At 38.9% G+C, this 14,350-nt stretch overlaps 1 protein-coding gene across 4 annotated transcripts in view; it reads left to right on the forward strand.

Moving 5' to 3' along the window:
• The window catches only part of SF3B1 (splicing factor 3b subunit 1), a 40,174-nt gene that overhangs the window by 3,286 nt on the left and 22,538 nt on the right, over positions 1-14,350 (forward strand). For all 4 annotated transcript variants that reach the window (XR_013373190.1, XR_013373191.1, XM_077885558.1 and 1 more), the window contains exons 2-4: positions 9,819-9,985; positions 12,071-12,175; positions 12,778-12,892. Coding sequence is in view for 2 of the 4 variants with exons in the window: in XM_077885558.1 (XP_077741684.1) it covers positions 9,819-9,985; positions 12,071-12,175; positions 12,778-12,892 (387 nt within the window). In the remaining 2 variants the exon portion in view is untranslated. The remainder of the gene's footprint in view (positions 1-9,818; positions 9,986-12,070; positions 12,176-12,777; positions 12,893-14,350) is intronic.

Here is a 14,350-nt window from a genome sequence, read left to right on the forward strand (position 1 = left end):
CAGACTCCCCACTGAACAGGAAGCTGTAATGTGGGCTCAACCCCAAAATTATGACCTGAGCTGAAGGCTGACGCTCAACTGACTGAGCCACCCAGGCACCCCATCTTGTTGCTTTTTTAAGAAGATTATATAATCTTTTTATCCTAAGTAATATTGCTAGTAAGGAGTTTTCTTTGTTGTATTTTTTTCTTTGTTGTATTTTTAAAAAAGATTTTGGTTATTCGTGAGAGACAGAGAAGGCAGAGACGCAGGCAGAGAGAGAAGCAGGCTCCCTGAAGGGAGCCTGATGTGGGACTTGATCCCGTAACTCCAGGATTATGCCCTGAGCCAAAGGCAGATGCTCTACCGCTGAGCCCCCCAGGGATCCCTGTAATTTAGTTTTAGAGTAATTGCTGCATCAGTAATTTTTACTTGAATTTTGTAAATTAATATTGTATTCAAAGTGATATAGGTAATTGTACCTTCCTATATGTTGTTTTCACAGGTTATTAGTTAAGTATCATTGAGCCAAACTGATAACTTGTTTTTGTTTTTATGCTGTCATAGTCCTTTTTAATATTTCTGTTACGATCAGCCCTTAATATCCTTTTTTAAGCAACCTGATTGTTTTTTACCCTGGTGGGTCACATTTTCCAGTATTGAAAGATAAAAAGGGGATCCCTGGGTGGCACAGCGGTTTGGCACCTGCCTTTGGTCCAGGGCGTGATCCTGGAGACCCGGGATCGAATCCCACGTCGGGCTCCCGGTGCTTGGAGCCTGCTTCTCCCTCTTCCTATGTCTCTGCCTCTCTCTCTCTCTCTCTCTCTCTGTGACTATCATAAATAAAAAATAAAAAATAAAATAAAATAAAAAGAACTGGACGGGTTCACATCAATAAAATCTTTTGAACCTTTTGGCATGTTTAGTTGTGTCAAAATATACAGTTACTACTGTGCATAATCTTGCTGTTCAGCAGTTCACATGTTGTTGACTTTGACAGACAAGGAGCACACTCTTTTTTTCTCTTGCGAAGGGGAAGGGAAAAATGAATTATCCCTAAATTTAACGGCTTGTTCTGCCAGTGCCTTTTTTTTTTTTTTTTTTTTAAGATTTTATTTATTTATTCATCAGAGAGAGAGGCAGAGACACAGGCAGAGGGAGAAACAGGCTCCATGCTGGGAGTCCATGTGGGACTTGATCACAACCTGGGCCGAAGGCAGCGCTAAACCGCTGAGCCACTGGGGCTGCCCTGCCAGTGCCTCTTGAATGGATTTTTGGAGAGCATCACAAAGCTGAAAAGTTTATTTCCCTTAATTTTGCTTTGTCTGGGAATAGTCATGGTATTCATTTTCTGAGATTTTTATTTTTCTGTGTTCAGAATACTTACTGTTTGGTTTTGTAGACTTCCAGTGTGCATGTTGTTAGTAAAAATAAAAAGGAAAGCAATTGTTTAAAGATTTATTTTTTAAAGATTTTATTTATTCATGAGAGAGAGAGAAGCAGAGGCACAGGCAGAAGGAGAAGCAGGTTCCATCAGGGAGCCTGACGTGGGCCTCAGTCCCAGGTCTCCAGGATCACGCCCTGGGCTGAAGGCGGCGCTAAACCGCTGAGCCGCCCAGGCTGCCCCGCTTAAAGATTTTTTAAAAGGTTTTTCTTTTCTGATTATTTAATACTAGATTTAAGTAATGCTAATTAGGGATTAATCACTTAGGAATTGATACCTTTAGTGTTCAGTAAAATAATTTACCACTATAGTTAATTTTCTGGTTGGAGTTCTGTTTAAGGAAAAGGATGAAAGTTGGGATACAGAACCCCACTTGGTATTTTCTGGATGACTTTTAGAGGTGTTATATGTGGGAAATCCTTGCTCACTACTTGCAGAAATGGACCAGACTAAGGTGTCAATGAGTAACATGAGAAGGCTGTGCCTCTGTAACATGTAATGAACAGTGATTAGAACATTGAAAACAATCTAAATTAAAAATGAGGAATAAAAAGACACATTGAGGAGAATATGCTGCAAGTTGGATTTAGCAATATCTGGGACATAGAAAAAAGAAGGCACAAAATGGGAAACCAGTAGAGACAGAATTGGGGAGCAGTTAAACAGTTGCATCAGATGTGACCAGTGATGGTTTATCTCAGTTTGATATTTAGGTCTTAGTTTAAATTATAAACAGTAGGTTAGATGTTGCCCATCTTTTTTTTTTTTTTTTAAAGATTTTATTTATTCATAGACACAGAGAGAGAGAGAGGCAGAGACACAGGGAGAGGGGGAAGCAGGCTCCATGCAGGGAGCCCGATGTGGGACTTGATCCTGGGTCTCCAGGATCACACCCTGGGCTGCAGGCGGCACCAAACCGCTGCGCCACCAGGGCTGCCCATGTTGCCCATCTTTTAAAAGACCTCAGTTCTGCAGTATTCTTTGAAGTCACATTCAACTTCCTACTAAAACATTTGATGTATTTGTCAAAAGTTTGTAATTTTAACAATTACCATTTTTCTGATTATAAAAGTAATGTAATTTTTAAGAAAATGAGAAATGGAAATCATTTTTGAATGAATTAAGATACCAAGTGGACTAGCTCCCAGATTTCACTAATTCACACTGTTAGTTAATATCTGTCTTTTAGGAAAGGATTTGTTCTCTGATAGTTTAAAGCATTCCTAGGATCAGAAATCCCCTCCAAAAAGAAGAAAGCGTCAATCGAATAATGGCATTTATTTTCTGTAGGTCATAGGAGCAAATTTAGTTTTGAAATTTATGTTTATATCTTAACATTTATTAAGATTTTATGTTACCATCAACTAGCAAAATAAAACCAGTGAAGGAAAAGAAATGAGAGATTGAGAAGAATGGAGACTTTTAAGATTGAAGATCTTACATAAAAGAGCTAAAAAAATTCTGTTTATATCCAGCAGAGGACTCCATTTCAAAGAAGAGAGAGCTTTTATTTTTCTGTTGCATGGGGTAATAGGCCTTGGTTTCTTCTTCTTCTTCTTCTTTTTTTTTTTTTTTTTTTTAATATTTTGTTTACTTATTCATGAGAGACACAGAAAGAGGCAGAGACACAGGCAGAGGGAGACGCAGGCTCCATGCAAGGAGCCCAATGTGGGACTCGATCTGGGGACTCCAGGATCCCACCCTGAGCTGAAGGCAGACAGATGCTCAACAGCTGAGCCACTGAGGTGTCCCTAGGCCTTGATTTCAAGGGGCTAGGAGAACCAAGAAGGAGAAAAAAGGGCAAAATTTAAGAGAACCATGCTTAAATTTTCTTTAACTTTCTATTGTAAACTGCAAACATAAGAACATAGACTAGTGAATTGAACCCATGCTGCACCCATCACCTAGCACAAACATGGGCTCACTTTTGTTTAATCTGTACTCTGGTCCCTTCCACCCTTCCCATCAATTTTTTTGGTTGCTTTATAAAAAGTTTATTCAAAAATTTTTTCCAGTTCATTTGAATCAGGTTCCAAAAAAAATCCATACATCAGTTAGTCTTAAATTTTTAGATTCTCACCACTACTGCTACAATTAAGATGTCTGGATTCCCACGGCAAGGGAAGTGCCAAGAAAATTGCTGGCTTTTGGAATGAACATAGTTCTGAAATCATACTTTAGGGTTAAGTTGGACCATCCATGGCAAGGAAATCTAACAAGGGATTTGCACCATCAGCTGCCCCTCCCACTATGATTTTAATGGCAATGAAGGTACTCACAGTTTTTCTTACAGTTATTTCTATCTGAAATAGTTGTGGTTTTTTTTTAAGATTTTTATTTACTTATTCATGAGAGACGCAGAGACATAGGCAGAGGGAGAAATAGGCTCCCCGCGGGAGCTCCACGTGAGACTCCATCCTAAGGTCCCAGGATCACGACCTAAACCAAAGGCAGACGCTCAACCACTGAACCACTCAGGGGTCCCTATCTGAAATAGTTTTGCTTGAGTAACCCTGTGCTGTTCATACCTCAAAATAGGAATACCAATTTAAGAAAAACCTCATTCTCAACAGTTTGCCTTTAAGGCTTCTCCTTTAGTGAGGCTCTTGCAGACTCTGGTCTGCTACTTTTTTTTTTTTTTTTTTTTTTTTTTAATTTTTTTATGATAGTCACACAACAGAGCGGGGGGGGGGGGGTGGGCAGAGACACAGGCAGAGGGAGAAGCAGGCTCCATGCACCGGGAGCCCGACGTGGGATTCGATCCCGGGTCTCCAGGATCACGCCCTGGGCCAAAGGCAGGCGCCAAACCTCTGCGCCACCCAGGGATCCCCCGCCCCCCCTTTTTTTTTTTAATTCGTGAGAGACACAGAGGCAGAGACACAGGCAGAGGGAGAAGCAGGCTCCATGCAGGGAGCCAGACGTGGGACTCGATCCTTGTTCTCCAGGATCACACCCTGGGCCGAAGGCAGCGCTAAACCTCTGAGCCACCCGGGCTGCCGGACGTGTTTTTTTTTTTTTTTTTAAGCACACACACTGACATGCACTAGTGCTGCAAGGGGGAGTGCGGGGGAGCAGAGGGAGAGAGAGTCTTAAGCAGACTATGCTGAATGTGCCCTACATGGGACTCAATGCCATGATCTTGATCTTGAGCCCACTGGAAACCAAGAGTTGGAGGGTTAACCGACAGGCGCCCCTAAGTACAGGCCTAATACTTAACTAGTACTTTGATGTCTAAGACATCTTTTTTTTTTAATCACTACTAGATTGCCAACTCAGGATTTGAAGGACAACCCATAACTTCAATTTTAAGATTCCAAATTTGCTTTCAAGATAGGGAATTCCTCAAAGTAGGAATTCCCTACTTTGTTTTTAAGTTTTACGCATCAGTAACCAAGAGTCCTACTGTATATGCTCCGCCTCCTTCCTCCCACTCCATAGATTTTGCTGAAAATGAGGGAGGGTTGGGTGGGGAACAAAAGTGAAGCTTTCATCTGGGAAATCAGATTATTTAATTGGTAAAAGGTTTTACTTATTTATTTGAAAGAGGGCATGCATGGGGAGGGGTAAAGGGAGAAGCAGGCTCCCCGCTGAGCAGGGAACCAGACATGGGGCTCCATCCCAGGACCCTGGGATCATGACCTGAGCCAAAGGCAGACGCTTACCCGACTGAGCCACCCAGGTACCCCAAGAAAAATAAGGTAATTTAGAAATCCACATTAGATATATCTGTCTCCTGATGCCCCTCCCCATTCTTAACACCATTAAGCTTGAATTTTACTAATCTCACTTATCCCAGCTCCCAGCTTTTCATTTTACTTAATTTCTTCCATTTCATCTCTCAAAATGATTCTTCCTCTTTTATACAGAATAATGCAACTTCTGTTCTCAAACTTGCATAAACACACCAAAAGGACTTTGTAAGCTTTTTATAAAATTAAACATATACTACTTTAAAATCCATATAAGATATTTACCTATATAAGACTAGGTATTTACCCAACTGCTATTAAATCCAATATTTACATAAAAACCTATGTGAATGTTCTATAGCAGCCTTATTTGTAGTTTTTACAAACTGCAGGCAACCTGGATGCTGTAGTACCCTGGAATACTACTTGATTATGAGAAATATTGACATGTGTCAGGAAGACTGGAAAATTTATGGGTTCACATGGATTAGAGTGCTAGCTCTTGGTAGTCATGCGTGGCCAGGAAGTTTCTCCTCTAGTCACTAGCAGACAGTATCCATTTTTCTTTATCTTCACATCAGAATGTTTCAACTGCAGGGAGTCTGAACTGGAAAGGGATTAGGCTGGAACAGAGGATTTATTCATGTTGGTTATAATTAAAGTAGGAAGAGATGAGCATAAACATTTCCTCCTTTCTCCTCTCAAGTCTTTAATATTTGGGCCTTTGATTTCTTTTTTTTTTTTTTTTTTTTTTGGTATGTTCCCTCATTTTTTTTTCTATTGTTGCTAGCAAATCTTACGCATTTGTTGTCAGAAATTGTCTATTTGCTTGTCTTTAGTTAATATTTAAGAAAGTACAGGAATACCTGCGTAACAGTAGCTATAATTTTGTGTGAGATACTGGGATCCCTGGGTGGCGCAGCGGTTTGGCGCCCGCCTTTGGCCCAGGGCGCAATCCTGGAGACCCGGGATCGAATCCCACGTCGGGCTCCCGGTGCATGGAGCCTGCTTCTCCTTCTGCCTGTGTCTCTGCCTCTCTCACTCTCTCTCTCTCTCTCTGTGACTATCATAAATAAATAAAAAATTAAAAAAAAAATTTTGTGTGAGATACCTTTGAAAATAAGAAATTAAATAGAGGGACGCCTGGGTGGCTCAGTGGTTGAGCATCTGCCTTTGGCTCAGGTCGTGATCCTGGAATCTCTGTGATGAGTCCCGTGTCAGGCTCCCTTGCAGGGAGCCTGCTTCTCCCTCTGTATATGTTTCTGTCTCTCTCTCTCTGTGTCTCATAAATAAATAGATAGATAGATAGATAGATAGATAGATAGATAGATAGATAGATAGATCTTTTTAAAAAAAAGGGAAATAAGAAGTTAGAGACAACTTTATCTTTCCCAGAGATGCAAAATGTTTATAGAATTGGAAAAATTGCTTTTAATGACTTCTACAGATTGAAAGTTACCTTTTAATTATGAAATAGTGTAATCATTCAGAAACGTACAGGAAAAAATATAATGAACCCAATGTAATCCATTGCTCAGGTTTACTAGTTCTTAATATTTTGCCATATTTGTGCCACAAATTTTATTTATTTTGTAAACAAGATATCACAGTTACCTTGTTTATAAATGTAACAATACATTTGTTTGCATAAATATTTGAGTTTTTTTTTTAATATTTGAGTTTATTATGTTTTGTTTTGGCACATAGTTTATTAGATAATTGCTGAGTTTTCTACTTTTTAATTGTCCTTTGCGTAACTGCTGAGTGTTGTGGAGGCTGTTATCTCAGTTTTGTGGGTAGTTTGATGTTTGTGTAAATATGCTGCAGTTTACAGTGCATAAACAAAACCCACAAGCTTTTAGACTTTTATCCATAGTTTTTTTTTTTTTTTTTTTTTAAGATGTTATTTATTCATTAGAGACACAGAAGCAGAGACACAAGCAGCGAGAAAAGCAAAGAGAGAAGCAGGCTCCATGCAGAGAGCCCGAAGTGGGACTCAGTCCTGGGACTCCAGGATGATGCCCTGGGCTGAAGGCAGGTGCTAAACCGCTGAGCCACCCAGGGGTCCCTTATCCATAGTTTCAATCGGGTACACACGTAGTACTGGTTTGCACATAAACATTGAACTATACAACTTGTAGAAATTTAGTAATGAACTCCCTTTAGAATTAACAACAAAGAGCTGCATAGTCCCTAGGTAATTTTTTTGCTGAATTTTATTTAATAGGAATCCAGTCAGATATGCATAAACTTTATACAAACCTAAATTTGAGATTTTGAGTACTTTTGTAATTAGAAAACTCTGTTGCTAATGCTTACGCAAAATCATCAGGTAAGATTCAATAGATGAAAGTAGTTCCTGAGTAAATGTATTATCCAAATAAAGGACTAGCTGCTTGGACTGGAAAAATCCTTTCAAAGGAAAATAAAAACTGTGATGTATTAGTGTGTGGAGAGGGAGAACAAGCTGCACAATGTGTATAGTTAAGATGCAGGGTTTTTTTGGTTTGTTTTTTTCTTTAAATCAACACTCCTTTCCCATTTGTTGTTGTATATGAGCTAGAAAAAAGTGTAACATGTCCTAAATTGGAAATTTTGGTAAGAGTCGGCCAGGGCTAGAAGTGGAGAGGGCCACGTATGAGTTTCCTGGAGTGTTTGTTACTGATGTAGAAACCTGGGCTCTTCGGTTGGAGGTTCCAACTTAACGTATATGAGGCCTGGAACAAGGGCCCCTGGTGATTCAGTGTAGGTTGTTAGTAGGCTACACTGATTCTGTAGAGGGGAGATTGCAGATTATTTAACTGGCCTGATTTACCCTTTGTGTGTCTTGTCTCGATCCTGATGGCAGTAGCATTGGTGGTCTGGTAGAGGAACCTGTTTACTTAAAAGTGATCCATGCATCTGGTGGGTTTTGTTTTGTTTTGCTTTGGCCTCACACATTTTAGGAATGCAAATGTTCAGAAAGAAAAAAATAGCTTAATCTTAACTCCTCCCTTAACCAGTCTTGCTAACCACTGAGGTTTCTTCTGTATTTCAGGACAAATAATTCTGGGGGTGAGGGAGGGGAGCAAATGTGTATTTAAAACTTTTAAAAAAACATAGTTTGAACAGAAACAAAAATAGAATAAAATAAACCACAAGCTCACATGAGGATATTTCTGTTTGTGATTGATCCTGGTGGGGACCCCTGACTGGCTGGGCTACTGTGACAGCTTGGAGGGGAGAGATGCTGGAAAACATAACTGTGGAGATAGTGGTACCTTGGATACAGGATAAGAATTTTGAGTTCCACATTGGAGCTGCTCAAGTTCACTTAAACTTGTTCTGTTATTTTGAGCTTCTGAGACTTGCTCCCACTCTTATTGGGGAAATCTGGTCCAGCTGGGATACATAATACATTTTCTGCTTTAAACTGCACCCATATTGAACTGTAGAGCTTTCTCCCTTTGCTGAGGGTGTGGTTTGGGCATTTGCGTTGTGTCATTTGAATCTTTTTCCTTTTGGTCCTTGCAAACTAGTAAATGAGCTTTTCATCAAAGGTTTTTAATTCAGTTGAAGATAAGGAGCTGGCAAGAACTGAAACATCTATTTGTTGGGCCACAGAAATCAGGAGCTATAGAAACTCTTTTGTTTCTTATACATCTGTATATTCAGGTTATAGCAATGAAACATTAGTTTGTAATTTAAAGTACCTGTATCAGGAAGGTTGGAAGACTAATCTATTTATTTATTTGTTTTATTTTTAAGGTTTTATTTATTTATTCATGAGAGACACGAGGGGTGGCGTTGGAGACACAGCCAGAGAGAGGGAGAAGCAGGCTCCATGCAGGGAACCTAATGTGGGACTCGATTTTGGGATCATGGGATCATGCCCTGAGCCAAAGGCAGATGCTCAGCCTCTGAGCCACCCAGGTGTCCCTGCACATTCTAATTTGAGAACCACTCTCCCCCCCCTTTTTTTTAAGATTTTATTTATTTATTCATAGAGACAGAGAGAGAGGGAGAGAGAGAGGCAGAGACACAGGCAGAGGGAGAAGCAGGCTCCATGCAGGGGGCCTGACGTCGATCCCTGGTCTCCAGGATCACACTCTGGGCTGCAGGCGGCGCTAAACCGCCACGCCACTGGGGCTGCCCGAGAACCACTCTCCATAGTACTGTTTTTCTGTTTCTGGTATTGGTTTAACTGATTTTGAGTTTTGTTCTTGGTCCTTAATCAACATTGACAGTATTTTTTTCATTTGGGGAAAGGTTTGGAATTCAACAATAATTTAAACTTTGGTAACCCATTCTTAAGAGTAATTTGTAGTTGATGAAATGCTAAGCATCTCTTCTGTATACAAGCCTTATCTGTTGAGGTAGAGATGTATTAAGTGTATTTTTAAAAAATATTTATTCATAAGAGACGGAGAGAGAAGCAGAGACACAAGCAGAGGGAGAAGTAGGCTCCCCAAGGGACCCCAATGCAGGACTTGATCACAGGACCCCGGGATCACACATGAGCCAAAGGCAAACACTCAACCACTGAACCCACCGAGGCACTCCTTTATTAAGTATATTAAAAATCAGTACTAGATATAGTTCTAAACCCTTTTGTATTACATTTTAAAGTTCACGTATTTAGAAGTGTAGTTTGATAATTCCTACCAGAGAAGTGCATTGTGTTGGGTCTCTTTGGAAAATTAAAGTCTATATTAACTTTCTTACAGATATTGAAGCACAGATTCGAGAAATTCAAGGCAAGAAGGCAGCTCTTGATGAAGCTCAAGGAGTGGGCCTTGATTCTACAGGTTATTATGACCAGGAAATTTATGGTGGAAGTGACAGCCGATTTGCTGGATACGTGACATCAATTGCTGCAACTGAACTTGAAGATGTGAGTTACTGTATACAAGAGTCAGACATTTTTTTGATGAACAAAAGTATAAAGGAATTTTCCATTTTAGTTATCCTCTTTAATTTGAGAAGATTTGGGTGGTTGGGAGATCTTTCTTTTGGAGGATAAAGCTGTTGAAGGTGTTCTTCTTCCTCTCTAAGGTCCAGAAACTTCAGGAAGTGATGAATTCTGAATCTTTAAGTTAAAACTAGTTTATCCAGGAAAGAACCTGGAAATCATTAACTATTGTAAAATAAAGCCCTATTGTTACCTATTGAGCTCTATCTGGAGTAGCCATGTGAGGTCTGACTTTATTGTAAATCTGTCCTTGCCACTTTTGATTTTTTTTCTTTTTTTTTTTTTTTTAAAGATTTTATTTATTCATGAGAGACACAGGCAGAGGGAGGCTCACAGGCTCTCTGCAGGGAGTCTGACATGGGACTCGATCCCTGGTCTCCAGGATCATGCCCTGGGCCAAAGGCAGCGCTAAACCGCTGAGCAACCCAGGCTGCCCACCGCTTTTGATTTCTGACTTGTGTTTGATACTGTGTGTGTTTTTCCCTTGGCATTTTAATATGAATGGATTGTTTCTTTCTTTCTTTTTTTTTTTTTTTTAAGATTTTTAAAATTTATTTATTCATGAGAAACACAGAGGCAAAGGGAGAAGCAGCCTCCATGCAGGGAGCCCGACGTGGGACTCCAGGATCACGCCCTAGGCTGAAGGCTGGCGCCAAACCGCTGAGCCACGCAGGGATCCTGAATGGAATGTTTCTTGTTACTGTTGCCAGTGGCCTTTTTCAGTGACTCTGGAGGATGACCACCTCTCTTTTGAAGGGCATCCCTCAAAGTGTTTTTATATACTCCACATAGCTTGTTTTGTCAGACCGTTCCAAACATCCAAATTTGGTGAAGTTGCTGTTCATTTTTGCGTGATTCAATAACAAATATTTTATGTATATAGATTTTATCAAACTTAGGCTTGTATGAAATTCAAGCCACACTTTATTTTATAGTTGGCACTTTATTTTTAAGAAAAATTTTAAAGTTCCAGAGGTACAATTTCCAGAAGCTAAGGGGGAAATTGTGGTTTTGTTTTTGGATAAAAGTGGTGTTAAGATCTTGGTAGTTAACCTATTGTTGTACTACTTAAAGTAGTAAAGTAACAATATAACACTGCTCTGTTTAAATATACTACTAGGGAAACAAATGTATTAAAATTAATTATATTTTATTGGTGTCATTACATCATGTTTAAAACACCATGAGTTAGAAAACAAGGAGGGTTGTCTGGCTGCCGGAGACTCCTGGCATTGTGAGTTCATGCCCCATATTAGGTATAGAGGTTACTTAAAAATAAGATCTTTCAGGCAAGGAAACTGGAGAGTTCTAAATAAGCTTGTTTGCAGTTTCCAGATTTGAAAAACAAATGTCACTATGCTTTGTGTGAGAAAACAAAATCCTCAGGCTTTTCTAGTCTATATATATATTTTTTAAGATTTTATTTATTTACTCATGAGAGAGACAGGCAGAGGGAGAAGCAGGGTCCCCACAGGGAACCTGATGCGGGACTCCATCCCGGGACTTGGAACACGCCCTGAGCCAAAGGCAGACGCTCAACTGCTGAGCCACCCAGGCGTGCCTCTAGTCTATACTTTATTTTAATTAACTTCTATAGAAAGCATTCCTTGTTTAATGCTTTTAAAGGAAAAGAGAGCTAAATTTAATTAATTTTTTAAAGATTTTATTTTTGACTTAATTAATTTTTTTTTTTTTTAAGATTTTGTTTATGAGAGAGAGATGAGCAGAGGGAGAGGCAGGGTCCCTGTGGGGAGCCTAATGTGGGACTCGATCCCAGGACCCCGGGATCACAACCTGAGCTGGAGGCAGTCAACTGCTAAGCCACCCAGGTGCCCCCTAAATTTAATTTTTTTTTTTTAAAGTTTGAGTCGAAGAAAACCTGTTTACAAATTTTATGAACAAAAGTTTGGACGCCACTTTTGTCAGTAAGTCTTTGATATGTTGAATCTATTTGTTCTTTCTAATTTTTAAGTTCTGACATTTTATTTGTGGTGCATTTCATTGCAGGATGACGATGACTACTCATCATCTACAAGTTTGCTTGGTCAGAAGAAGCCAGGATATCATGCCCCTGTGGCATTGCTTAATGATATACCACAATCAACAGAACAGGTGACTCTTTTTCTTCTCTCCTTCCACCCCTTTTTAAAAATTAAAACCAAAGTTTATTCGGCTAGGAAAACTGAATATCTCAATTCCTATGGAAGCCCACATATTTTGGAAATCACTTTATTAGAATGTCTTGAGAGTTGATTTGGGAGGTACAGAAATAATTATTTTGTCAAGGTAATGGTTTCATGAAGAATTGAACTATGGAAATGTGGACATGTTTATTGTCTCATTTCTTTCTTATTTTTTTCATGTTAACATTCATCCATAAAATGATACAAGATTTTTTTTATGAGTAAGCATTTATTAAACAGTTTTACATGTTTAATAATGTTCTGGGTTTTTTTTTTTTTTTAAGATTTTGTTTATTTATTCATAAGAGACACAGAGAGAGAGGCAGAGACCTAGGCAGAGGGAGAAGCAGGCTCCATGCAGGGAGGCCGATATGGGACTCCATCCCAGGTCCCAGGATCATCAGGCCCTGGGCTGAAGGTGGCGCTAAACCACTGAGCTACCTGGGCTGCCGAGGGTTCTGGGTTTTATATATAATATTCTATTTGGTTATTTAATAAGGTGGGTATTAAATGAGACATACCTCTTTTCAGTATGATCCATTCGCTGAGCACCGACCTCCAAAGATTGCTGACCGGGAGGATGAATACAAAAAGCACAGGCGGACCATGATAATATCCCCAGAGCGTCTTGATCCTTTTGCAGATGGTAATTCTTTCCCACTTTTCTATAAGTTTTCAGGAATTTATTTGTCTTAAGTTGTCTTTAGCCCTTTGATTTTTTTTGGCATGCTTATGAATTTGCTTTTCTTTTTTAAAATCCCCCTTATTATAGATTTGTATAGATTTGGTTGAAGTCACAGATGCCATATTCTTCATCTTTATAATGCAAGTTTTCTTTCCAGGTAGAAGGACAAGAAAATAATGAGCCAATGCCATAGAAACGCAAAGGGTTAAAGGTTTTTCTTTTACTTTTGTTTTGGGTACGCTTTCTATACTTTGAACAAATGTGTTTTTCTGTTCAAAATACTTTCAAACTATTGAAAGTTTTCATTCCAAATCCTAGACTTTTGGGCTTGTTACTTTTGAGAAACTGTTTCTCACATTAGAGCTCCCCCCATATTGCTCTAAATATAGTTTAGTAAATGCACCTACTTTGCTCTAAGCATACTTAAAGTTAAAACAAAAGTATGTATACAAAGACTTTGATATTTTTAATAGTTGGAGTCTGTTTTGCTAATTTTAGTGTGCAGGTCAGCACAAGGGGCATAGTGAGCCTGATGGAAGCTTTCCTCAGGTGAGTTTCAAAATCAAAATTAGGTGCCTGTTTCTTAGAATTAGATTCTGCTGCAGGTTTACAAATTAGACTTTCAGCCTGCATGAATTAGTAGGGATATTCTTTTTTACTTGCATAATTGTAATTGATTTAAACATGTATGTCAGAATTCACAGGCCCATACTAACTGTCCTTAATTTCTTTCCTACAGCAGTACTGCTATATGCCAGTCCTGTCTGCATTCTTAAGGGTGCAGTTCAACACATCCTCTCTAGATTATGGTGAAAAAGTATTCCAAAGGAAGTCTTATCAGAGCTAGTGTCAGAAAGAATGACACTATCAATTGGGCATGATCTTCAGCATAGGAAATGTCTTAGAATTTTATTATTTTTTCCTAAATTGTGATGCTATACTACTTGTATAGCTAATTATCACATTTCTAAAACGTAGTGTGCCTCTGTGAATCTTGTTATGTACTGTTTGGGCTTCTTTAAGATATTTTGAAGTTTGAAAGCAAATACTGAAACTTCAACCAAGAGAACTAACACATCTCTTTGTACACCACTTTTCTTCTGTGTGCAACATAAGAACTGGTAGAAGTAATATATTTCAAGTAATATGTTTCCAGTTGTAATTTATACTTTCTAAGAAAATAAAAATGTTTTTGGGTCAACAAAACTTAAAAAGAATGAAGCCCTTTTTAGTAACATGACATCAGAGTAAGATTGTAGGTGTATTTTTAAAAAGTCAGCTTTTCTAAACTATAACTGTTTTTAGAACATTGTATGGAGAACTTATCTAGTTATAGTTACTTGTAGTCAGGATTTTAACAGCTTGCAACAGGTAATGTTTTGAATATAAATATCTTTCCAAAGTGTTACTAATGGTAAA

This window comes from Canis aureus, chromosome 36 (assembly GCF_053574225.1).
Source record: "Canis aureus isolate CA01 chromosome 36, VMU_Caureus_v.1.0, whole genome shotgun sequence".
In the NCBI taxonomy this organism is placed as follows: Eukaryota; Metazoa; Chordata; class Mammalia; order Carnivora; family Canidae; genus Canis; species Canis aureus.